This window comes from Salvelinus sp. IW2-2015, linkage group LG16 (genome assembly GCF_002910315.2).
Source record: "Salvelinus sp. IW2-2015 linkage group LG16, ASM291031v2, whole genome shotgun sequence".
Classification (NCBI taxonomy): Eukaryota; Metazoa; Chordata; class Actinopteri; order Salmoniformes; family Salmonidae; genus Salvelinus; species Salvelinus sp. IW2-2015.
The window spans coordinates 28,430,648-28,458,625 of record NC_036856.1 but is presented as its reverse complement, the minus strand read 5'-3'; the positions used below and the strand labels follow the sequence as shown (position 1 = coordinate 28,458,625).

General features: G+C 42.1%; 1 protein-coding gene across 4 annotated transcripts in view; it reads right to left on the bottom strand.

Annotated features, from left to right (window-relative positions):
* Positions 1–15,042: 15,042 nt before the first annotated feature.
* Positions 15,043–27,978, bottom strand: part of LOC111975342 (volume-regulated anion channel subunit LRRC8C) — a 45,925-nt gene continuing 32,989 nt past the window's right edge. For 3 of the 4 annotated variants that reach the window (XM_024003574.2, XM_024003572.3, XM_024003573.2), the window contains exons 3-7: positions 26,345–26,728; positions 25,572–26,170; positions 24,836–25,157; positions 21,785–22,147; positions 15,043–21,569 (exon numbers count right to left, since the gene is read on the bottom strand). In XM_024003574.2, coding sequence (XP_023859342.1) covers positions 21,003–21,569; positions 21,785–22,147; positions 24,836–25,157; positions 25,572–26,170; positions 26,345–26,728 — 2,235 coding nt within the window. In that variant the 3' untranslated portion in view covers positions 15,043–21,002. The remainder of the gene's footprint in view (positions 21,570–21,784; positions 22,148–24,835; positions 25,158–25,571; positions 26,171–26,344; positions 26,729–27,978) is intronic. The other variant, XM_024003575.2, reaches the window with a different exon arrangement.

Here is a 27,978-nt window from a genome sequence, read left to right as displayed (position 1 = left end):
TGCCTATAACTATTCATAATTCCATTATTTTTRCATAAAAAWGAGAATACTTCAAAATGAGAAGATCCTGCCATGGAAAAGATGACTGAGCGGACATAAAGGGCAAAGGAGGGGAAATAACTCACACCATGCAGCAGGACACCTTCAGCTGTGGGGTCTTTGTAATGCAGGTTTGATAGGTATATTTTCAATAATGAATGGTTAGCTGTTATGTGACAATTAGGTAAAAAACTCTATTTTATTTMTTTGGTGTAGATGGCCAAGGAAGTTGCACAGAACTTCCCCAACATCCCCTCCCAAATTGATATGGAACCTTCAAAAACACATGGAGCAACTGCGAAAAGAAATGGCTGAGGATATACTAAAAATGTCTGGTATGTAATGACATTTAATTCAAAGTAAATGTAAATTCTTTATTTTTATGTAGTTGTGTGGGACAGCCATATGTTCAGTTCATGCCTATGATTTCAGAGTTCAACAATGCCAACAACTGCTTCATGTGTGCCACTGATAAAGAACCTGGATGTGACCCAAAGACTGACTGGGTTAGTAACTTTATTTAACATGTTTAGAATCTTTTGACAACAGTGACGGCATGTAAGACAATTTATGATATAACACAATGGACGGCTAATTCGTCACACTGCATTGATATTTGATATTATTTGTAACGTGTTACACTTTGTTTTGTTTTGATTGAATGTGTTGCATGCCAACTGAGGTTCCATGTGCTGTGCCTAGGAATGAAGATAAAATAGTTCAACAGAGTAAAGAACACAAACTGGAAGTGCAGTCTTTGTTGTTGAAAATGTATGCTATACCCCATCCACACTGAAGAGGCTCGGACATGTACATCAACCAGGGATAAAGAGAAAGTTAACACGGTGAAATGTTTCGTACTTAATTGAAGTTAAGTGTCTGTTGACATGTTGGAAAAGATTAAAGGTCTACAATTTGTTTAATTTGTCAATATTATATTTTTATTYATTGATTTACTGGCCACCATTACTGTGGTTACATGTTCAGTATATGTATTGACCAGCAAACCCACTGCAGCCTACCTCACCAGCTCACTCTCCATCCCTGCTTTGGACAATTAATAACATGACTCTCGTACTTTGCCMTTTTCCTTTATGGTTGATATTAACAACGAAAGGATATATTATCTGTCTCTCTCCTATTGTGTACCGCTGTTAAATACTGTGGAAAAATAAAAAACTGGGAAAATAAGTACTTAGAACTACCAATTATTGTAGAGAAATATGAAAGAAAAGGGTAAACACAACACTGGACTGTACCCCTTAATTGTCAAACTAATTTTAATGTACAACAATATAGAAGATACATAACTAGAGGTTATGCAATATGGGTGTATATCCACTGCATGCTTCTTGGGTGTGTAAATTGACAGCCCAACTGGCTATTCGACTTGGAAACGAGCACTCCTCTTTCGTGTACCTGAGTAGAAACAGTAGCGACTCAGCGGGTGATGAAAATACTAATGACTATTATTTAGTAAGACGAAAGACACGCAACGTAAATAGGCACTTGGACTATAATAAACAAAATAACAACACGAACTAGACAGACCTAACCACTTCCGCAACTCACCTAAGAAACTCACTAAAAAACTAGACATACAAACACTTAGAAGCCCACCACGTATTTTACAGAAACGAAAGCAACCTCGAAATGAAAAGCAAGGAGAAAATGAGAGACGGCAACCTGAGCAAATGGGACAATCTGAGAGAACACGCAAGAGCAAGCGACTCGATGTAAATGCAGTGTGTGCACACAAAACAGCACAAGCGACAAATCCAGATTCTACAATCAATACAGATTTGAGCTAAAAAAACTATCATGTCATATAGATTCTCGAATTAATGGCGGTAGTATAACACGCAAACACGCGCAGTATGACTGAAATTACAGGAAAGCCAAGACCCGCGTCACACAAACCACGATAGAAAACACACAATAGCCTTTGCCTCACCCAATCTCACGACCCTGAGTATGCATAATCGACATAACAAAATAACAGTTACAACAGGTTAGGTAGGGACAGTCTATTATGCAATATTTGAAAAGTTATGAATAAGATGGTACGTTACACCATGCGTGATTTTTTACAGTACAGTCACATTTTAAATTTTTCAAACGACAAAAGTCGAGTGAAGTGCAAAAGGGTAGGTCAGCGAACATAGTTCGTTCAGCGATTCCGACAAAGGATGTCGTTCTTGAAGAGTTCTAGCATTTCTGAAAATTATTTTGAATAAATCTTCGTAGAGATGGCAAGGGACTGTGAAGCAGCTAACAGATTTGCAATAAGAGGGCCCGGGTGGAGGAGGGGAAACGTTTTGGTGGAAGCACCGCCAAGGTCAACATGCCTCAAGAGAGCTATTGACAACTCTTGACTAACACTCATATTTGGAAAAGATAACATGGGTCAAGATTCATGTTGAGGTACCAGAATGCGATAAAGCTATTTATGGTGATGTTCAATGTGTAGGCCCACGGAGTGTTAGGACATTCTGAACCTACTTGTTTGAAAGTGAGCGAGAGTACATGACCAAGGGAGCTAGTCAGAATTCTACATTTTGAGACAAACATTAATTTGTAGCTAAATCTTGTGAGAGTCGATAAGTGGTAACAGGCAAATACAAGACGGTTGGCAAAGTAGTGGATTAGATCGCGAGCTGAGCTAGACATTCCTGAACGCTTTCGTATTTGAAGTCACCTCTTTTAGGTGCGATATGATTAAAGACGTACTATTTGAAATTCGAATTACATTTGTAAAAATCTCTGACGTAAGTCCATGGAGATAATCAATAGTGGATTTGGTAATCTGCAAAGGGGTGTGCAATAAAGGCGATGGACCGACTGCTTACAGAGTGGAACATTTTATGAAGAAGCGAGTTATGGAAGTCACAAGGTCAACGAGGCAACCAACGGGAAGAAGGCTGATTGAAAAATAATACTATTAGAGTGGTTGAAAGAATCCATGTAGAAGCCTAGGATCAAGAGAACACGTGAAGATGAAAAATGGATAAGGAACTACAAGGGTAAGTATGCAAAGAAAAGTAGATAAGGCCCGCGACATGAGGAGAGAGTAACAGTGTAATGGAACAATGGTGTGACAGTAACCAGAGGGTCACATCGACCAGGAGCTAGGTAGGGACAAGATTACAAAGGAAGAAAAAAATGAGTGGAGAGACCATGTGAGAGAAAAACGCGGACCATAACGAAGAGTGTGCCACAATATAAGAAACAGCGGTAAGTCAGTGGAACATTTGGGAACCTATGTTCTAAAAGTCACTAGGTGCACATGACCAAGGAGCACCGATTGAATTCTACAGTTTAGGAAAAATTCATGAATAAAAACCATGTGAGGATGAAAATGAGACAAAGCTAAAGGGTGTGCAATGTGGTGTTACTAAGCATCGGGTAGCTACAACCGAGTTTTGAAAGTGTTGGAGTAGTTTTAATAGGAGCTATTGACATTGGTGAAAAATGATGATTTTGTCACAAAGTTGACAGGTCTTGCCCAACTGCTGTTGGTAGGACGTAAGGAAAACCAAGGCGAATATCCGTCGAAAATATACCAGTCCTGAACTGTCTTAGCCTCGGTGTGAGAAGGTAATTGACGAATGGCTGGAACACAAAGAGTAATTATTTCAGCCATGTTACCGTTGTCGAACATACACAGCACTGTTTGTCAGTGGCTTCTATGTCTCGTGCTTCCGATCAGGAAGAAAGAGTGTCTGACGAAAATAATGTATAGGGTAGGTCAAAATGTCTTGCACGCCACTCAGTCTTTGAGGCTCTCAGAGATCCGCATTAAAAACATGTAGTTTGGAATATAGAAGAATAGAAATACAGGACATTCATATACATAACATGCGAATGCCCCACAATACTAAATCAAGAGAATGATAGAGAGAAGACGAGAGGTAAAAGAGTAAGCCCGACCAAAACAAGAAAATAGAAAACATTAAAAGCTATCGACAGTCAGAGGCGTGACTACCACAGCCCCCCCCCCCAAAGGTGCGGACTCCGGCCGCAAAACCTGAACCTATAGGGAGGGTCTGGGTGAGATCTACTTACCGGCGGAGGCGGTCTTGATGAGGAGAGGACGTGGACACCGGCTCCACTTCTGGCTTGGCCCACTTTAGTAATGCCTCTGGAGCGGGAACCCTCACCGCCGACCCCGAGACATAGAGACGCAAACTGGACGTGATGGTCGAGGAGGGTCGGAGTGAGTGGCACCTCCGGACTGACGGGGGGCGGCTCTGGCAGCTCTGACAGGGAGGAGACTCTAGCAGCTGCCGGACAGGAGGGCGAACTCTGGCAGCTCCGGACAGGAGGGAGACTCTGGCAGCTCCGGACAGGAGGGAGACTCTGGCAGCTCCGGGACAGGAGGAGACGCTAGAGGCTTCCGGATTAGAGGGCGTCTCTGAGGCTCCGACTAGAGGGCGTCTCTGAGGCTCCGGACTAGAGGGCGACGCTGGAGGCTCCGGCTAGAGGGCGACGCTGGAGGCTCCGGCCTAGAGGGCGACGCTGGAGGCTCCGGACGAGGCTCTTGGCTCTAGGATGGCGCTAGCGCTTGAAGGCGTCGGCAGTGGAAAGGCTCCTCAGAGTGCCATCCGCTTCAACCGGGCATGGTCCTTGGAGGGGCTCGTGCCATGATCATCACTGGAGTTGCATGGATCGATGACTCGAGAGGCTTCGTGCCAATGGAATCATGAAAGCTTGGATAGGCATCATGGCTTGCCATGGATACATCCACTGAGTGCTCGTGCCATGGACACATTGGAGTTATTCATGGATATGGAGCTTCGCTGCCATGGATCATCACTGGAGCCTTCTTGCCATGGATCATACTGGATGCTATCTGCCATGCGATCATCACTGGAGGCTTCGGCCCATGGATGCATTCACTGGGAGGCTTCGGTGCACAACGAGAGGTGTGGCCAGTGCATCACTGGAGGTTACGTATGGCCATGGATCATCACTGGAGGCTTCTGCGCATGGCATCAGCACTGGAGAGCTATCGGTTGCCAATGGATCATCACGTGCAGGGTGCTGGTCTCTGGAGGCCATGGATCATCACTGGAGTGGAGAGACACACAGGCACTGCTCTGGGAGCAGGCACACAGGACTATGCAGGCTGGGGAGACATGCAGGAGGGTTAGGGCTTAGCACAGGCACAGGACTCGCCAGGGCTGGGGAGACATGCAGGAGGCCTTGTCCTTGGCCGAAGCACCGGATACACGGGGCGTGGAGGGGGACGGCGCACTGGAGGTCTCGAGCAAAGAGCCTAGCATCAACCCGTCTGGATGTATCGGCTGCTTTTGGCCCTGCGACATAGCGGAGAAGCAGGCACAGGACGCACTGGGCTGTGCAGACGCACTGGAGACACAGTGCGCAGAGCTGGCGCAGGATAACCCGGGCCGAGGAGACGCACTGGAGGCCAGATGCGCTGAGCCGGCATCATCCCTCCTGGCTCGATGCCCACTCTAGCCCGGCTGATTCGAGGAGCTGCGATGTAGCGCACCGGGCTATGCGTGCGCACTGGGGACACCGTGCGCTTCACCGCATAACACGGTGCCTGCCCGGTCACTCTCTCGCCACAGTAAGCACGGGGAGTTGGCTCAGGTCTCCTACCTGACTCCGCCAAATTGCCCGTGTGCCCCCTCCCAATTCTGCGGCTGCCTCTCGTGCACGTTACCTCGAGCCAATTCCTCATAGTGTCGCCGCTCCGCTCTAGCTGCCTCCAGCTCCTCTTTCGGATGGCGATACTCTCCTGGCTGTGCCCAGGGTCCCTTGCCGTCCAATATTTCCTCCAGTGTCTAGGAGTCCATCAACCTCTGCTCCCTGTTACCCCGCTGCTTGGTCCGTTTGTGGTGGGTGGTTCTGTCACGGCATTCATCGGAAGAAGAAGAGGAATCGTCAGACCAAAATGCAGCGGGGTACGTGTTCATCTTTATTCGCTTAACTGACTGAACACTGAATACAAAATAACAAAAAAAGAATAGCCGAAACAGTTCTGCAAGGTGCAACCAACACTAAACAGAAAATAACCACCCACAACTAACAGTGGGAAAACAGGCTACCTAAGTATGGTTCTCAATCAGAGACAATGAAAGACAGCTGTCCCTGATTAAGAACCATACCCGGCCAAAACATAGAAATACAAAACCTAGACATACAAACATAGAATGCCCACCCACATCACACCCTGACCAAACAAAAAATAGAAACATACAAAGCAATCTACGGTCAGGGYGTGACAACATCACACCCTGATCTGTTTCACCTGTCTTTGTGCTTATCTCCACCCCCCTCCAGGTGTCGCCCATCTTCCTCATTATCCCCAGTGTATTTATACCTGTGTTCTATGTATGTTTGTTGCCAGTTTGTTTTATTTCTTCAAGCATACCAGCGGCTTTTCCTGTGCTCCTGTCTGTCGTTAGTTCCTGTTTTCAAGCTTTCCTGGGTTTTGACCATTCTGCCTTMCCTGAGCCTGCCTTCCCTGAGCCTGCCTGCTGTTCTGTACCTTTCGGACTCTGCTCTGAACTACTGACCTCTGCCTGCCCTTGACCTGTCGTTGGCCTGCCCCCCTGTTTTTGTAATAAACTTTTGTTACTTCGAAACTGTCTGCATCTGGTTCTTCTCCTTAGCCTTGACAGTTAACATTTGGAAGGAAAGGAAATTAGGAAAGGAAAGGCAAAAATGGAGCTAGAGAGGAAAGAAGGAAAGGGATCTAGAAAAGGAGGGAAGAAAAGGGAGCTAGGAAAGAAAAGGAGGAAAGAAAACAAATCCCAGAAAGGATAGGAGGAATGGGAAAGTAGAATAGGAGGAATGGAAAGGAGGATAGGAGGAATGGAAAGGAGGAAATTAAAGGGAGCTAGGAAAGGAGGAAAGGAAGCTAGGGAAGGAAAGGGTTCAAGGAAGGGAAGCTTAGAACGTATAGGAAGAAAGGAAATGAGGAATGAAGATAGGAAAAGAAGCTAAGAAAGGAAGAAAAGGAGCTAGGAAAAAATATAAGGTGACCTTGGAAAGGAAAGGGAGAAAGTGAGCTAGGAAAGCACTGTTGGGGAGGGGAGGAAAGGAAAGGGTGCTATCATAGGATGCAATGAAAGGAAGCTTGGAAAATATTAAATGAAGTAAGAAAGGAAGCTAGGAAAGGAGGAACGAAAGGGAGCTTGGATAGGAGGAAAGAAAAGGATGAAAGGGATCTAGGAAAGAATAGGAGTTCACATTCATGTGGTAGGGATTAATTACGGCCGGTAGATGGCGATAGTAAACTATTGGATTTAGTGAGAGGTGAGTTTTATCTGCCCTGGGTTACTTATCTCCCTGCTGGATTATAATGCATTCCTATGGGAGTTTACCTATAGTGACATATACTGGACAGGTTTGCTGTCCCATTCCTTAAAAGTTACAGAGTATGTAATATTATCTATCATTGTAACCAGTAGACTTCAGATAACATTAAAGAAAATGTTTAAGGGTTTGAATGTAAAACAAAACTTAAACTAGAGTGAAATCATTGACATTTTTTGTCAATGATTTCACTCTAGTTTAAATTTTGTTTTACATACGTAATCCGGTTAGAGCACTTTCTCACCACTTTCCACTTTTTTTTTTAAGGACACATAATTATATATGCCATATCTCTCCACACCACCTCAAACATTTAAGCAGTCATTGGGCATTATATAGCAATTATTTATGGAAATACAGCCATGTGAATCCTGTCCTATTTGGTGCCATGGAACTGGTTGCTGGCCATATTGGAAAACAGCTACCCTACAGTGTAATAGATTAAATCTGCATTGTTACTATACTTAGACACGTTGTGTCATCATAAAGGAATTTTGTTCAAATGGGTTACTTACAGTACCAGTCAAAAGTTTGGACACATCTACTCATTCAAGGGTTTTAATTTATTTTTACTATTTTATACATTGTAGACTAATAATGAAGATATCAAAACTATGAAATAACACAAATGGAATCATGTAGTAACAAAAAAGTGTTAAACAAATCAAAGTATCCACCCTTTGCCTTAATGACAGCTTTGYACACACTTAGCATTCTCTCAACCAGCTTCATGAGGTAGTCAGCTGGAATGCATTTCAATTAACAGGTGTGCCTTGTTAAAAGTTAATTTGTTGAATTTCTTTCCTTCTTAATGCGCTTTAGCCAATCAGTTGTGTTGTGACAAGGTAGGGGTGGTATACAGAAGATAGCCCTATTTGGTAAAAGACCAAGTCCATATTACGGCAAGAACAGCTGAAAGAAGCAAAGAGAAACAACAGTCCATCATTACTGTAAGACATGAAGGTCAGTCAATGCGGAACATTTCAAGAACTTTGAATGTTTCTTCAAGTGCAGTCTCAAAAAGCATCAAGCTCTATGATGAAACTGGCTCTCATGAGGACCGCCACAGGAAAGGAAGACCCAGCCTTACCTCTGCTGCAGAGGATAAGTTCATTAGAGTTAACTGCAGAAGAGATTGCAGCCCAAATAAATACTACACAGAGGTCAGAAACATCTCAACATCAACTGTTCAGAGGAGACTGCGTGAATCAGGCCTTTGTGGTTGAATTGCTGCAAATAAATCACTACTAAAGGACACCAATAAGAAGAAGAGACTTGCTTGGACCAAGAAACACGAGCAATGGACATTAGACCGGTGGAAATCTGTCCTTTGGTCTGATTAGGCCAAATTTGTGATTTTTGGTTCTAACATGTCTGTGTGAAACGCAGAGTAGGTGAATGGATGTGTGGTTCCCACCGTGAAGCATGGAGGAGGAGGTGTGATGGTGTGGAGGTGCTTTGCTGGTGACAATGTCAGTGATTTATTTCGAATTCAAGACACACTAACCAGTATGGCTACCACAGCATTCTGCAGCGATACKCCATCCCATCTGGTTTGTGCTTAGTGTGACTATCATTTATTTTTCAACAGGACAATGACCCAAAACACACCTCCAAGCTGGGTAAGGGCTATTTGACCAAGAAGGAGAGTGATGGAGTGCTGCATCAGATGACCTGGCCTCCACAATCACCCGACCTCAACCCATTTGAGATGGTTTGGGATGAGTTGGACCGTACAAGTGCCAACAAGTGCTCAGCATATGTGGGAACTCCTTCAAGACTGTTGGAAAAGCATTCATCATGAAGCAGGTTTAGAGAATGCCAAGARTGTGCAAAACCGTCATCAAAGCAAATGGTGTGTACTTTGAAGAATCTCAAATAGAAAACATATTTTGATTTGTTTAACACTTTTTTGGTTACTACATGATTCCATGTGTTATTTCATAGTTTTGGTGTCTTCACTATWATTCTACAATGTAGAAAATAGTAAAAATAAAGAAAAACCCTTGAATGAGTAGGTGTGTCCCCCCCAAATAAATCCCACATTTTGTGATATCCAATTGGTATTTACAGTCTTACGGACGTGGGAGAGGCGAAGGTCGAGAGCCATGCATCCTCCGAAACATTACCCCGCCAAGCCAAACTGCTTCTTGACACAATGTTCGTTTAACCCGGAAGCCAGCAGCACCAATGTGTCATAGGAAACACYGTACACCTGGCGACCGTGTCAGCGTGCATTGCGCCCAGCCCGCCGCAGGAGTCACTAGACCGCGATGGGACAAGGACAACCAAGTCGGCCAAACCCTCCCCTAACCCGAATGACGCTGGGCCAATTGTGTGCCGCCTCTCCCGGTCTGCTGCGATGTGGCACCAGGTGTGTCCAAATTTTTGACTGGTACTGTATCTCCCTGCTGGATATAATGCATTCCTAAAGGGATTTTATCTATAGTGATGTGTACGTGACATATTTCCTGTTAAATKTCCTCAAAGTGACACAGTATATAATATATTATATATCATTGTAACCAGTAGACTTCAGGGATGATGTATATACCTTTTTTGGAGTGTAAAAAGTAATTTTGTATTTAATACTTGCTTTTCATCATTGTTGCGATCATCAAGGTAAACGCAAAGACCATGTGGGTTTGGTTGTTCCCCAAACCAATACAAACATTTTAATTTTACATTTACATTTAAGTCATTTAGCAGACGCTCTTATCCAGAGCGACTTACAAATTGGATCTACACTACATGGCCAAAAGTATGTGGACAACCCTTCGAATTAGTGGATTTGGCTATTTCAGACACACCTGCTGCTGACAGGTGTATACAATCAGTCACACATCCATGCAATCTCTATAGACAAACATTGGCATTAGAATGGCCCGTACTGAAGAGCTAAGTGACTTTCAGCATGGCACCGTCATAGGATGCTACCTTTCCAACAAGTCAGTTCGTCAAATTTCTGCCTTGCTAGAACTGCCCCGGTCAACTGTAAGTGCTGTTATTGTGAAGTGGAAATGTCTAAGAGCTACAACGGCTCAGCCGCGAAGTAGTAGGCCACAGAAGCTCACAGAACAGGACCACCGAGTGCTGAAGCACGAAGCTCGTAAAAATCATCTGTCCTCATTTGCAACACTCACTACCGAGTTCCAAACTGCTTCTATAAGCAATGACAGCACAATAACTGTTCGTTGGGACGTTCATGAAATGGGTTTCCATGGGCGAGCAGCCACACACAAGCCTAAGATCACCATGTGCAATGCCAAGTATCGGCTGAAGTGGTATAAAGCTCRCTACAACTGGACTCTGGAGCAGTGGAAACGCGTTCACTGGAGTGATGAATCACGTTTCACCATCTGCCAGTCCGACGGACGAATCTGGGTTTGGTAGATACCAGGAGAACGCTACCTGCATGAATGCATAGTGCCAACTGTAAAGTTTGGTGGAGGAAGAATAATGGTCTGGGGCTGTTTTTCATGGTTCGAACTAGGCTCCTTAGTTCCAGTGAAGGGAAATCGTAACACTACAGCATACAATGACATTCTAGACGATTCTGTGCTTCCAACTTTGTAGCAACAATTTGGGGAAGGCCCTTTCCTGTTTCAGCATGACAATGCCCCCGTGCACAAAGCGTGGTCCATTAGAAATAGTTTGTCAAGATCGGTGTGGAAGAACTTGATTGGCATGTACAGAACCCTGACCTCAACCACATCGAACACCTTTTGGATGAATTGGAACACCGACTGCGAGCCAGGCCTAATCGTTCAACATCAGTGCCCGACCTCACTAATGCTCGTGGCTGAATGGAACCAAGTCCCCGCAGCAATGTTACAACATCTAGTGGAAAGTCTTCCCAGAAGAGTGGCGGCTCTTATAGCAGCAAAGGGGAGACCAACTCCATATTAATGCCCATSATTTTGGAGTGAGATATTCGACGAGCATGTGTCCACATACATTTGGGACCATGTAGATCTGTAAGAGCAGGCAAATGCATTTTCACTATTGATCTATAGGGAGAGCTACAGGCCAACCTGAGGCTTGTTGAAATGGCACTATCAGGTAATGTTCAACGTAAAAAAATATACAAGTATGCCAATTTTCACGCTTCAATACCAAATCGAACAATATGGCATTTTTGGGGAGCTTATTTACTGAACTATATATATGTGGTCATAGGCAATGTTTCTTCTAAACTGCGCGCAGCTCCCGGAGACTGCAATGCAGAACAAATATCAGCCAGCGAAGAGAAGCACGAGATTGAACTTCACTCAACTTTCTAGTTTTCCCCGTTAACAATATCAACGTTTCCCTTTACTGTGTAATCGAATCAACGCAATATTAGCAATTTTCAATGCAACATCCCGAAACAAAACGAACTATGCAAGACTTAGTATGTAAAACTAACTATGCWAAATATTTTATTGTAGGCACAACGCATCKGAGTAGGATTCKATTACATTGACATGCATAACTCAACCATACTCTACATAGACCGGTGCAGAATAACCAAGATGTTTGTTTTGAGATTAAAGCTCAATCCTCATATCCTGTTCATGTTCTTTGCTAGTTAGTGAGTTATTAGCCCAGCTATAGACAATTTGTTGTCAGTAATCGCGAGTGATTGCTTCCTACAATAATTCTAAACGTTTACATATCTAGATATCTTTGAAAAGCTAGTCTGGTAAAGAGCTTTTTGTCTTCAATAACAGCTTTTTCCATGTTAAAAAGTTTAATGCATGTATTTTATCTATTGTTTTTGATGGTTGGTCATTCTGGAAGGCCTACATTGTGATCATATAGCCACAGTTGCCTACTTGACCAACGTCAGAAACTGTTGATACAGCCTCAGTGTTCACAGTAAACACGCACTGGAAGTTGATAAAAATATTCATGTAAGTAGTATAATATACCAACTCAACGATTCTATAAGATGCTCAATATAATGTATTTTCAGAGCCACTGAAATTACTGTCACAGTAATTCAGGCTTTAAAAGAAGGAGCATTGTTCATGTCAAACCAACATAGTGTTTGCTGTACCTGTAGGGGGACCATTCTTTCTAACCCCCTAAATTTTACCCCCTTTTCAACGTATCCAATCGCTAGTAATTACTATCTTGTCTCATCACTACAACTCCCGTACGGGCTCGGGAGAGACGAAGGTCGAAAGCCTGGCGTCCTCCGAAGCACAACCCAACCAAGCCGCACTGCTTCTTAACACAGAGCGCCTCCAACTCGGAAGCCAGCCGCACCAATGTGTCTGAGGAAACACCGTGCACCTGGCCCCCTTGGTTAGTGCCAACTGCACCCGGCCCGCCACAGGAGTTGCTGGAGCACGATGAGACAAGGACATCCCTACCGGCCAAACCCTCCCTAACCCGGACGACGCCACAAGGACCTCCCGGTCGCGGCMGGCTGCGACAGAGCCTGGGCGTGAACCCAGAGACTCTGGTGGCGTAGCTGGCGCTGTGATGCAGTGCCCTAGACCACTGCGCCACCCGGGAGGCCCTAGACCTGTCTTTTCAACATGAGTACAGCATGAGGTAGTTGATTTCTGTCCTGCTATTCAAAACATTCAATAAGTGCTGCATCAGAGTAAGAGTGGGTTCAATCATATTCATTCCTTACATAAAGCCCTGGCCTATTATATGCTGCCTCTATAACAACTGTTAAAGACTATGGTGTATGGCATCTAAAAAACACTTCCCCAAAGGGGTGTAATGAACTCGGTCACACAGAAATAGGCCAGGGCTATCATGTTTTGTTTTATGTGAGGATGCCTAACCCAGTGCCCACCCAAAGCTCGAACAAATATGGCCAGCACATTGTTCACAATAGCCGTGTTTTGTTAATCTTGCTCCACCTGGATGCTCTCGACCGGCGCTGCAGAGTAATTGAGGAGAAGACCAGCTAAATCTGGTATATGTGAGGTACAACTGAGGTACACCTGACAAAACTAAACAAATAAAAACATGGAGACATTTTTATATGTCAAATCAAAGGAGATGATTACGATAGTTGACCCACTTTGCAGTGTGTCAAGCAGAGAGCGGTGCAATAAAGAACTAAATTATTCTGTATTATGTTAGCCCTACATGTAACAAAATGAACATCTGGGACAATACAGTTTGAGCCATTACACCGCTAAAACAACTAATAGTTTTATCCCATCATTTCAGAAATGGCCCTGCTGRATATATGAGCCAAGGTGGTACTCAAAACCAATATAATTAACTATAGGTTATGGGCCTAAGTTGTAAAGCGATAAGGCAATTAATAGTTCTCCTCCCTTGTTTTCTTCTGTATTGAAACATTAGCTCTGTGGAGTCAACACAGTTGCATAAGACTCCACCCAGTTCCGTATATATGGCACCCAAGTCATTTCCATGATGACTACTGTGTACTCTACTCCTTCCTGTTTGAGGCATAAGACTACGTGTCCTCGCTGGGAGGGCCTCGTCAAGCTCAAACGACAGCCTGGTASAGCCCAGCTCCCCCACCTACTGAACAACAAGCTCACCCACAAGCTCAGCCTGGATCACTTCCAAGAGTTCTTCAACACCATAAAGACCTCCAGTGGCACTTAACTACTGTGTTTGGAACTGGAGCCGTTGTAAATCTATCGTTTTCTGCATCGTAGTGGCCAACTACTTGTTTTCTTTCTTGTTCTAAACAAATACCATCATGACCTCCAGTTGTGTCAGGTTACATACCGACTGCTGCTGGTCTACTGTCTGTTGTTTCACCTTAGCTTATAAGAGAATAGAGTTTTACATTTAATATTGCAACCCTAAAGGACTGGTGGAGGAGGCACTCCACTTTAGATGAGTTACAAAGCAATAATATCCTAATAGAGTGGAGAATTCCACAGCTAATCTTTTCATGTGTAATAACTGATAACTGATTATAAGCAGATATTAAACACAATTAAACTGTTTGAACCTCAGAACAGCCCGCCACTAGCTTGCCAGCTTCTAAGAAATACACACAAAATGTTAAAATACAATAGGTCATGGATTTCTGCATTAAAATATCAGTCTGTTTGGCTAGGTGGCAAATGGTCCAATCAAGTACCGATCGAGCAATGTATGTACCGATCGAACAATGTATGTTGTCCCGAGAATGGACAGTTTGATGAGCTGGTGATCCTTCTTCTCTGCGTCTGAGGGCATTGTGTACATCAACAGGGTACGGATATCATCAGCCTGAGGAAGGAGGCGGATGTGGTCAGAGGGAGAGTTACTGGGTGATAAGGGGTTTCCCTAGCCATGTGTGTCAAAATATATTTGATGGGAATTATTGTGAACAGACTACATCCTTGTCAGACAGTTGTGCAACTAGAAAAATATAACACATGCATACATTCACTATGTCTACCATTTTGAGTAAAGAAATAATGAGAGCTCTCTTGTTTATGTTGASAATCAACATATAATACTGATGGTACCGTGTCGTTGGGGTAGGCCGTTGTTGTAAATAAGAATTTGTTCTTTACCGACTTGCGTAGTTACATTTAAATAAATCAAAAATATGAAAAATCAAAGACTAAGATTCTAGCTGCAAAATGGATGGTTTAGAGATTTTATTTTTAAAGTCCCAGATCTTAGAACTGCTTYGTGATTTCTTCCTCTTTCATGACTCAAAAAGTACATCACTTTACAAACAATATTTTTTTTATTGACAACCCAGCATTGTTTGCAGATTAGAACCTTTTAGCACCAAGTTCAAAGGTGTTTGTGCAGATAGATGTTTTTTTYCAACGTAAATTGACTTTTTCACAAATCTGACATATCTCACATGTGAAGGAACTCTAAAATATCCAACTCTATGTGAATGACTAAACTCAGCAACAAAAAAAAATATCATTTTTTCAGGACCCTGTCTTTCAAAGATATATCGTAAAAATCCAAATAACTTCACAGATCTTCATTGTAAAGGGTTTAAACACTGTTTCCCATGCTTGTTCAATGAACCATAAACAATTAATGAACATGCATCTGTGGAACGGTCATTAAGACAATAACAGCTTACAGACGTTAGGCAATTAGGGTCACAGTTATGAAAACTGAGGACACTAAAGAGGCCTTTCAACGGACTCTGAAAAACACCAAAAGAAAGATGCCCAGGGTCCCTGCTCATCTGCGTGAACGTGCCTTAGGCATGCTGCGAGGAGGCATGAGGACTGCAGATGTGGCCAGGGCAACAAATTGCAATGTCCGTACTGTGAGACGCCTAAGACAGTGCTACAGGGAGACAGGACGGACAGCTGATCGTCCTCGCAGTGGCAGACCACGTGTAACAACACCTGCACAGGATCRGTACATCCGAACATCACACCTGCGGGAAAGGTACAGGATGGCAACAACAACTGCAAGAGTTACACCAGGAATGCACAATCCCTCCATCAGTGCTCAGGCTGTTCGCAATAGGCTGAGAGAGGCTGGACTGAGGCCTTGTAGGCCTGTTGTAAGGCAGGTCCTCACCAGACATCACCGGCAACAACGTCGCCTATGGGCTCAAACCCACCGTCGCTGGACCAGACAAGACTGGCAAAAAGTGCTCTTCACTGATGAGTCGCGGATTTGTCTCTCCAGGGGTGATGGTCGGATTCGCGTTTATCGTCGAAGGAATGAGCGTAACACCGAGGCCTGTACTCTGGAGCTGGATCGATTTGGGCGATGTGTCACAGCATCATCGGACTGAGCTTGTTGTCATTGCAGGCAATCTCAATGCTGTGCGTTACAGGGAAGACATCCTCTTCCCAGGCTCATCCTGACATGACCCTCCAGCATGACAATGCCACCAGCCATAGTGCTCGTTMTGTGCGTGATTTCCTGCAAGACAGGAATGTCAGTGTTCTGCCATGGCCAGCGAAGAGCCCGGATCTCAATCCCATTGAGCACGTCTGGGACCTGTTGGATCGGAGTGTGAGGGCTAGTGCTATTCCCCCCAGAAATGTCCGGGAACTTGCAGGTGCCTTGGTGGAAGAGTTGGGTAATATCTCACAGCAAGAACTGGCAAATCTGGTGCAGTCCATGAGGAGGAGATGCACTGAGGTACTTAATGCAGCTGGCCACACCAGATACTGACTGTTACTTTTGATTTTGATCCCCCCTTTGTTCAGGGACACATTATTCAATTTCTGTTAGTCACATGTCTGTGGAACTTGTTCAATTTATGTCTCAGTTGTTTAATCTTGTTATGTTCATACAAATATTTACACGTTAAATTTGCTGAAAATAAACGCAGTTGACAGTGAGAGGACTTTTMTTTTTWTGCTGAATTTATTTTAACCAAAATGACAGTTAGAACCTTATAGTTCCGAGGTCTCGAGTTACTGGTACGTAGGTATGTGTGGTTTATCTACAAAAGTAAAGGTACAAATAATAACACGCAATAATGTGCATAATTATGTGGCTGTTAACTTATATAATATGAATATCAATGCAATGACAATATACAAATACAATGTAAATGAGTAAAGCTATACATAATTAGTGCAGCAATGCAACAAATCTCATGGCAAAGAGGCTGCAAGAGCATGTGGCATAGAAGACAAAAGCTAGAGCAAGCTAGCGGTGGCTACATAGCATAGCATATGGCAGGCAATCAAACAATATAAAGCTCACGAAAAGATTTCAAGCAGCAAAGCAATAGCCACAAAAAAGAGGCCTTAATTAGCATAATAATAATAAACGCTCAAAACGCTCAAAAGGTAACAACTGCTGGATCCAAAATAGGTATTTTTGCAAAGGTCACAAAAAAATATAATCTTAACGGCTGTTCATGCAATAATCAAAACAACATTGTAAGCAYACAAGAACCCAAATTAGGGTTTTTGTTTAGACGTAAATCTAGATATTACTTCTAAACAAAAATGGGCGCAGTTGACGATGGGGTCTTTCTGCCTCCAAGAATCCTGTGCATCCTTGCCTGATGTGAGTGTGTCATGTACTAAAGAGTGGACTATGGGCAGCGCCATTGAGGGCATCTCCATTTTAGTAGTACATTTTCTCCAAGTAGTACATTTTCTTCTTCTACTACTTGAAGTTAGGGCTGGGCATGGTCTAAAAATTATATCTCGATTTTTTTTAATTTGTGGGTGATTCCCGATATATCTTTAAAATKTTTACAAATGTTTTCTCTAAATATGCTTTGTTGTACAATTAACGGTAAAATACACTGCATTTTAAACAGTCAGCAATACTCTAATGAATTCAGTGCTTGCAAAGTTATATTTAGGCTCAATATAAGCCTTCCACAACCATAAGACCCACTAATAAATGCAGTATTTTATCTAAATAGTTTAACCTGGGTTTTTGCAATACTCACTGATCTGGCTTTCAAGTCTGTCTATGAAAATGATCTTGTTGTTACAAATTTGACCAGAACCATGCATAATGCACATTCACTAATAATGACCAACTTCTTATCRCAGGCATTTCGCTGATGTCGTTCATTACGAGAAGTAGCCTATACTACAGAAATGTGAAGTTGAAAATAAAATAGGTTTGCTAATATGGGTAATTGTTAATGGGTCAATTGATGGCTACAASCATCAAATTAGTAGTAGTAGTTTAAAGGATAATTAAAAAAAATGTGGTGCACACACACACCTCTTAAGGATCAGACCCTTATTTTCCATTTTTGCCTAAAATGACATACCCAAATCGAACTGCCTGTAGCTCAGGACCTGAAGCATGGATATACATATTCTTGATACCATTTGAAACGAAACAYTACATTTGTGGAATTGGGAAATTAATTAGGAGAATATAACACATTAGATCTGGTAAAAGATAATACAAAGAAAARAACATGCATAAAAAAAAATGTRTTCCATCTTTRAAATGCAAGAGAAAGGTCACAATGTATTATTCCAGGTTAGGCGCAATTTAGATTTTGGCCACTATATGGCAGCAGTGTATTTATTTAATTTAACTAGGCAATTCAGTGAAGAACAAATTCTTAGTTACAATGACAGCCAACAGGGAACAGTGGGTTAACTGCCTTGTTCAGGGGCAGAACGACAGATTTTTACCTTGTAAGCTCTGGGATTTGATCCAGCAACCTTTTGGTTACTGACCCAACGCTCTAACCTGCCGCCCCTAGGCTACCTGCCGTGTATGGGCAAAGTTTTTGACTGATCCAATGAACCATTGGATTTCTGTTCAAAATGTATCAAGTCTGCCCGAATGTGCCTAATTGGTTTATTGATACATTTTCAAGTYCATAACTGTGCACTCTCCTCAAACAATAGCATGGTATTCTTTCACTGTAATAGCTACTGTAAATTGGACAGTGCAGTTAGATTAACAAAAATGTAAGCGTTCTGCCCATATCATTTGTCTATGTCCTGGGGGACATAGGGGGGGGACACTGATCCTGTAGAGGTTAATGTTATAAACGTATCGTTATATTTATCGTTATCACATCAATTCAGGCAATTTATCACAATATAGATTTTTGTCACCCAGCTCTATTACCAAGCACAAGCCCCCAGGTGCTAGTGAGTAGACAGCTCATCTTTATACTTAAAGTCAAGCCAACTTGGATCTATTTGCTAGCTAGCAAGGTAGAACAGTTGAATTATTATTAACATACCCTTCTGTACATCTCCAACTGTTTGAAGAGCATTCTAGCCTGTCCACTTTGTTCAGATGTTGAAATCAAGTGGACAACCTTATTTCTTAGGAGAATGAGTTGCCGATTCCTTATATAATTGCACATGTATAAAACAAAGACAACTAGTATAACAGTCTGTGGCTAAAATGCTTCTATAGGTATGTGGTACTGCAATGCCAAGCGCAACAGAAACTGAGCATTAGTTTTCTAGAATCAATGCTCATTGACAATCTTGTTTTAGTAGGAGGAGACATAAAAAGGGTATCAAGGGTTAAAGTTCTCCTCTAAACCTTTGAAAAACTTCTTATCATGAACCATTTCCAAATAACATGGTATGTAGCCTCATGGTACATATCTTAGTAACTTAGTTTGAGAAAAGCTAAGGGATTGGTTTGGAGATGTCTGATTTATTGATAAATCAGAAAATCAGATTTTATGGGTCTGTCCATTTAATCCTTTAAGCTACTAACAATTAACTATGTAACACTTATCACCCAAAAATATTCTCAWAGACAAAAGTCAGATTCACTCCAATGTTGGTCTTTGGACTCATCACAATAGTCCCTAAAGAGTTAACATTGATGCATTCAAAGATATTCACACTATACCAGCAGATGCACAGTAGCACATACGCTAATATGCTCAAATATAATAAAAATACTTTAAGCATGCTTTCCAGTGTGAGCTCACTGCCTCTATAATATCTGGCMTACTCACATGAAAGAGGGAACAGCTGTCGTTGGTCTACTTATTGTCCCCTTCCCACTCGCTCCACCCTCCCCGAAAAAAAAAAAAAGCCAGTGAGATATCTTCTTTCCCTACAGTCTCTGGGGCACCCCTTCCGCAGGGTCAGGGCAATAAGTAGACCAGAGTGGCCCCGCCTCGATCAGGAAAAATGTGGGTGTGGGATGTTTCGCTTCTCTACCGTCTCTGCCGGAATAGAAAGGAGGTGCCTTCAAACCTGCCCGTTTTTGTACCTAGCCATAGAGCTGGTTAGATGGCACACCTGTCTGAATGCCATTTGTCCTTGAATGCTTCTCCCCACTTTTACCCCACAGACTAGAGAAWTCTTAACAATTTCCATTCTATCTTTCGATTATAAGCCTGCATTCTATCCAGTTTATGTTGAATTAAAAGYGTGCTAGACAAACTGCACAATACATTACAGTGTAATAAATAACAGTATCGACAATACAAGAACAAGCAATCTAGTAATTGATATCTTCTGATGGACAGTATACCTTAGCTTGGTCCCATATCTGTTTATGCTATCATCCCGCTCATTGCCACTCCATGGCATGCAAAACATTACGAGTACAAGCAGTCGAATGTTAGCACAAATCAATGACTGTATATATGAATGGACAAAGACATCCATCACATGACACCATTCCTTTCCTATGTGAAGATGCAATAGCGCATTGACCACGAAGATTGTCATTTATTCATTCACTATAATGGGGATCCTGTTTTTTGCTATCAATGCCTGCAAAACCGCAGTCAGCCATGAACTTCCGTGGCTTCAATTAAAGTGGGCATTTGTTGTCCCCTGGCACAAATAGGCTGGTACCAGGGCTAAGTATACCTTGCCTGTGACTAATTATATTGTTAAGAACCATTAAATTACAACATAAAGCTATATTTCCTTCTGTTATATAGCAACACTTAGACATAATACTCAAAAACATACACCCATGAATATCATAACTGTTCCCCATTACGAACTGAGGGTATAGTGTTTAGAGTTTGATCATGATGAGCTAAGTATACAGTAAAATCTACCATTTTGGTCGACTATGATTGTCAGATTAAGACATAATTGGCATTTTATTTTTGCACAGACATGTAAATTGGCTTGTCCAAGCCAGAATGGCCCCTTATGGCAGAAGCCAATCTCCTGTTTATGTAAGGCAGCTTAATGTACAAGTACAACCCTTGGAAAGGACGCTAGTGTATGGCAGGGCCTTTTGCATAGATTCTGTAAGGCATTTCACTCAGCCTTCATTTTGTCTCTGATATCCGAAGGCAAGGTTTCAAACAGAACGTCCTCCACCACTAGGCCGCCACGCTTCAACGCCCGGCAGAACCGCAGCTCTGGAGGCAGGAGCTCAAAATGGTTGCCCTTCAGTTCCAGGTGTGTCAATAGAACCAGGTATGAGATTTTTGGTGAGAGCAACGACAGCATATTCTTGCCCAGCTTGAGGGTTTTGAGCTTCTTGCAAAAGAAGAGCTCATCTGGGAGGTTCTCGATCTTGTTGCACGTGACAGAGAAATACTGAAGACTCTGTAGGACGCCAATCTCCGGCGGAACGAACCGGATGTCGTTGTTGGACAGGTCCAAGTAACGAAGCTTGTTGCATAAGAACAGGTGCGGGGACAAGATCTCTATCTTGTTGTGACTGAAGTAGAGGCGCTCCAGGCTGCCCAGCTTCTTGATGTGCTCAGGGATGTAGCAGATACTGTTGTGCCAGAGTTTCAGGCACGTCAGCTTGTGGAGGTGCTGGCAGCTGACTATCTCCTCAATGGAGCGCAGGTTGTTTTCCTTCAGGTCCAACTCCTGTAGAGTTAAGAGTAAAACATTTTTATTATAAGTGTCATTCCACAATATTACAGCAATTGGCCATACATATATTTTTTTGCAACCCGGGTTGTGTGAAACTGTATGCAATCATAGCAGGCAGTTACAGCAAAGCACACCTGTAGGCCGACTACTCAGAGTTTTGAGACACTGTAGACGATCATATCAGGCAATCATAGTATGGTATATCATACCTGTAGGTTTGTGAGGCTAAAGACAGCATGTGGGATGCGTTCCAGGTCACAGTGCACTAGCTCCAATTCAGTCAAGTTCACCATTTTCTTCAGGTTGTTGAGCATCACCAGCTTGGTGCCATCATTGTAGATGTACAGCCTCTGCAGGTGGCTGGACACGTCTACGATGGACTGGGGGATCTTTGTAAAGTTACTTTTGATCGAGAGGGTCTTCAGATGCTTCAGCTCCCTCAGGGACTCCAGACCCACATTCTTCGAAGCGTCAGGACTCAGTGAGCCAATGAGGTAGAGCTCCTCTAGATTCCGCAGGTGGTACAGCCAATGAGGCAGCTCCCTGCTGTCATCAAACTTCACCCTGAGCACCTTAGATAGAGATAGATACTTCATTAATCCCTGCGTAGAAATTAAATGTCAACAACAGCAGACAAAATACACATGGGTTGTTCCAATAAAATGAGTGCCTTTGATATTTTAAGTAGAAATTGTACACAAATGTTGAATTTTAAAAGCATCCCTGAGTCGCCTCTTCACTTTTGACGTTGAGACTGCTGTTTTGTGGGTACTATTTAATGAAGCTGCCAGTTAAGGACTAGTGAGGCGTCTGTTTCTGAAACGAGACACTCTAATGTACTTGTCCTCTTGCTCAGTTGTTCACCGGGGCCTCCCACTCCTCTTTCTATTCTGGTTAGACCCAGTTTGCGCTGTTCTTTGAAGGTAGTACACAGCGTTGTACGAGATCTTCAGTTTCTTGGCAATTTCTCGCACCTTCATTTCTCAGAACAAGAATAGACTGACTAGTTTCAGAAGAAAGGTCTTTGTTTCTGGATATTTTGAGCCTGTAATCGAACCCACAAATGCTGATGCTCCAGATACTCAACTAGTCTAAAGAAGGCCAGTTTTATTGCTTATTTAATCAGGGGAACAGTTATCAGCTGTACTAACATGATTGCAAAAGGGATTTCTAATGATCAATTAGCCTTTTAAAATGAATAACTAGGATTAGCTAACACATGCCATTGGAACACAGAAGTGATGGTTGCTGATAATGGGCCTCTGTATGCCTATGTAGATATTCCATWAAAAATCTGCCGTTTCCAGCTACAATAGTCATTTACAACATTAGCAATGTTTACACTGTATTTCTGATCAATATGATGTTATTTTAATGGACAAAAAAAATAGATGTTCTTTCAAAAACAAGAACATTTCTAAGTGACCCCAAACTTTTGAAAGGTAGTGTACATTCAACACCGAGGCGCATTCGGTGATTACTCACATAGATGCACACATTCCTACAGGTTACAGACGATGTACAGTGCCTTCAGAAAGTATTCACACCCCTTGACTTTTCACATTTTGTTGTGTTACAGCCTGAACATGAACTTGATTAAATTAAGATGTGTTGGTCACTGAAATACACACAATACCCCATAAAGTGAAATTATGTTTTACATTTTTTACAAATTAATAAAAAATGAAAAGCTGAAATGTCTTGAGTCAATAAGTATATACCCCCTTTGCTATGGCAAGCCTTAATAATTTCATGAGTAAAAATGTGCTTAACAAGTCACAAAATAAGTTGCATGGCAATAATATTGTTTAACATGATTTTTTAATGACTACCTCATCCCTGTACCCCACACTTACAATTATCTGTAAGTTCCCTCAGCCGAGCAGTGAATTTCAAACACAGATTCAACCACAAAGACCAGCCAGGTTTTCAAATGCCTCGCAAAAAAAGGGCACCTATTGCTAGATAGGCGTATCAATACCTCCAGTCACTACAAAGATACAGGCATCCTTCCTAACGGAGTTGCCGGAGAGGAAGGAAACCACTCAATGGTGACTTTAAAACGGTTACAGAGTTTAATGGCTGTGATAGGAGAAAACTGAGAATGGTTCAACAACATTGTAGTTACTCCACAATACTAATCGAATTGACAGAACGAAAAGAAGTAAGCCTGTACAGAATACACATTTTCCAAAACATGCATCCTGTTTGCAACAAGGCACTAAAGTAATACTGCAAAAAATGTGGCAAAGCAATTCACTTTTTGTGCTTAATACAAAAGTGTTATGTTTGGGGCAAATCCAATGCAAGACATTACTGAGTACCAATCTCCATGTTTTCAAGCATAGCGGTGGCTGCATCATTTACATTTACATTTTAGTCATTTAGCAGACGCTCTTATCCAGAGCGACTTACAGTAGAGTGCATACATTTTATTACATTTTTACATCATGTTATGGGTATGCTTGTAATCGTTAAAGACGGTGGAGTTTTTCAGGATAAAAAAAACCCAGAATGGAGCTAAGCACAGGCAAAATCATAGAGGAAAACCTGGTTCAGTCTGCTGTCCACCAGACACTGGGAGATTAATTGACCTTTCGCAGGACAATAACCTAAAACACAAGGCCAAATCTACACTGTAGTTGCTTACCAAGAAGAACGTTCATCAGTGGCCGAGTTACAGTTTTGACTGAAATCTGCTTACAAATCAATGGCAAGACCTGAAAGTGGTTAACTAACAATGATCAACAACCAATTTGTCAGAGCTTGAATTTTGAAAAGAATAATGGGCAAATGTTAACTTTTTATTTTTATTTTTACAAATGTTAGAATTTCTTCTATCAGGTATTTCGTGTAGACCGTTGACAAAATATGACAATTAAATACATTTTAATCCCACTTTGTAAAACAACAAAATGTGGAAAATGACAAGGGGTGTGAATAACTTTTGAAGGCTCTGTAACTAGGCTTAGGACCTCTAGACAAAGCGAGTGCATCAATATCCATAGGCTAGTTATTGGGGTCATAACAATACTTGACTCCAAAAACACTACAGTAAATACTACCATAATSTCATCAAAAACAATACAGTCCGCAAAACACTACAGTAATTACTATAGTATATACTACATTATAAACTGGGTGATTTGAGCCCGGAATGCTGACCCACATACTGTACGAGACAAAAACAGAATACAGAATAAAAAGTCAAGAGAAATACAAAAAAYATGCCACACCAAATGACTACCAGAATAGCATACCTTGAGTTTTTCCTTGAGGAAGGAAGTGGCTGTGGTGTGGATCTTTAAGCAACACTGATACAGAGACAGCTCCTGGAGGTTTTCCAGCTGGGCGATGGAAGCTGGGATGGTTACGTTGTTGATGATCTCTAGCTTCAGGGAYTGGAGCTCTGTCACCTCGAAGATGGTGTCCGGGAGCCCAGACAGCATGAACAGCTGCAGCTCCAGTCTGTCGTTGTGGTTGGTCAGCAGTCTCTGACGCAGCTTCTCTGGCGTCCATTCATGGTTCAGGTTCAGCTGTTTCAGTTTGTTCTCGCTGACCTCAGACAGGAACACTGCGAACCTGAGAGAGAGACAGAAAAGAAAGAGAGAATAAGAAGATTACTTTATTGTCCAAAAAACAATGTAAAAGGATGTGCAATGGAAACTTGTCTTCTGCTTTATTCAAATCAAAATCATATTTGTCACATGCACTAAATAAAACAAGTGTAGACCTTACCATGAAATGCTTACTTACAAGCCCTTAACCAACAATGCAGAGTATTTAAAAGTAAGTTTGAAAAATGTGCTAAATAAACTAAAGGAAAAATAGTAACACAATAACCCCTTCGAAGGGTTGGAGCAGATGGCAGCTATACATTGGCACATGAATAGTTTGTTTTACAATTGGAGGCATTACATACTTATCAATAACAACAAAGAGCTGAATCACTTGAAAGAATTTACAATTGTCTAATTTAAAGAAAAAGTTTTGCACCTCTTGGAATACAGTGGATCATACTGGTCGATCATGTGCARCATGAAGGCAAAGTCATTCTTCACGTCTGGGATGTCATCGATTCCCGTTTCTTGCCGCACATATTCAAAGGAGTACTCCTTCAGCGAGCGGTAGAAGAGCCAATAGGAAGTGTAGAGGCAGGTGAATCCGTACACAGCCACGAAGCACAGGTAACAGTACGACAACTTAGAGAACAGGTGGGCCATGGTGTGATTACAGGAGAAATGCTTATATCCCGTCATGTCCTGTATGTCCACACTGCACTTCACTGTGATCTGCACCTCAGAGACTAAAGCACTGTTATACGCGATGATGAGGAGGAACTTGAACACTTTGAGAACAGTCTGGCGAACATACATAACATAGAGGATGTCCCCCTCTTCGACGTGCAGGCGGAACTTCTTCACCTTCTCAAATAGAGCTTTGGCCTGTTCTCCTTCCTTCTTATCCAGGGCGCTGGCTGTGGGCTTGTCCACTACGATCTTCTCTGGGATGGATTTKAGGGACTGGGTCTTCTCCAGGCTGTCCAGGTTCCCCTCTACAGACACATTGAGGATCGCTCTACTCTTCTTGATGTCCTTGAATTAATTCATGAATGAATGGATTAATGCATTTTATTTAAAATATATCCAATATAGGGCTGTTTTCAGGGATACAGATTGAGACTAGTCCTGGACAAAACATAATTTTACGCATGCACACACCCACACACAGTAAATACATACATAAATACAGTACATACAAACACATACCAACAATACCTTCTCCTCTGGGTTCTCTCCAGACACCTCRGACAGAGCTCTRGTAGTCCAAGGGGAATCAAAGCACTTTCCCAAGATGGAGATGAAATGCTCTATCTTAGAGCTGGAGCCTGGGAACTTGAACCAGAAATTGCTACACACCATGAAGATGAGGGTGTGTATGAGGACTAGGTAAGGGAAGTACTTGGCGTACCAGTGCAGAGCTTTCTCATAGCACATCTGGTTGATGAAGCTATACTGCTGGAAGTCTAGGTTCGTTTTCCGGCCCATCATCTCGTGCACATCCGGCTGCACAGCAGTTTTATTTGGTAAGAGTATTGTTTGGTTGTACATGGTCATTTTTTGGGGAAGGCAGATGATTTTGTCCTGCCTCACCTGAAAGAAAACAAAGAACAAACAATAACTCTGCAAGCCAAAATTGTTTCTGTGAAAGATCCCAGAACATTCGTTAGGTCACGACAAATGTTCTCATAACACAAAAACTGTCCAGTTGTGCTGATGATTATACAATGTTTGTATAAAACATTTGACTGATGTCGACAGAAAGTTGCTCTCAACTTTTGATGCAGCAGTATGTTCTAAAACATTACTGGTGCATTGTGTTATTACATTACCTCAACAACGAATGAGCATGTTTGGGGAATGTTCTGTGGTGCTTGTTGCAGATGTTGTTACAATGTTATTTCATTTAAAATAAATCTGAATTAAAAATACATTTTGTTATCAAAAACATTCCTTGAATGTTATTGGGATGTTATCATCCTAATGTTAGATAAACCCCTAACTAAAACTTAATGGGAACCTTAGCTAATGTTCTGGGAATGTTCCCGGTTTTCTGKGAAGAATCAAGCTAGCAACACAGCAACATCAAAACTTGGAACTTGAAACTAGTCTATTACATTAAGTTAGTTAGATACAGTGATCATACAAACAACGGGGGGAATATCTGATAATCTGGCCTGGTTTCCCAAAGGTTCATCATTAGAACCTTTTGTCGGAGGATAATTAAACCTCTGAGCTGTTTCCCAAAACCATAGTTACTAAAGTTGCATTTGAAAACACTTGTTATTTACAGCTAAGTGCATTGTTAGATGCTTTTTTGCCTTCTTCGTCACTTTATTCACAGAAGATCAAGATGTTTATCTGTCTGAAAATGATGCTGATTACTTCAATTACAACCAAATGAAGGATACAAATATGCTTCAAATGAAAGCCGAAATGACTGCATTAATTAAGGATCGGACCCTTTTYCCCCCCAATTTTCGTCTAAAATGACATACATGTACCCAAATCTAACTGCCTGTAGCTCAGGACCTGAAGCAAGGATATGCATATTCTTGATACCATTTGAAAGGAAATGCTTTGAAGTTTGAGGAAATGTGAAATTAATGTAGGAGAATATAACACATTAAATCTGGTAAAAGATAATACATGTGTTTTAATATTTATTTTGTCCCATCATTTTGAAATGCAAGAGAAAGGCCATAATGTGCTAGTCCAATTTAGATTTTGGCCACTAGATGGGAGCAGTGTATGTGCAAAGTTTTAGACTGATTCAAGGAACCATTGCATTTCTGTTCAAAATGTTGTATCTAGACTGCCCAAATAKGCCTAATTGGTACATA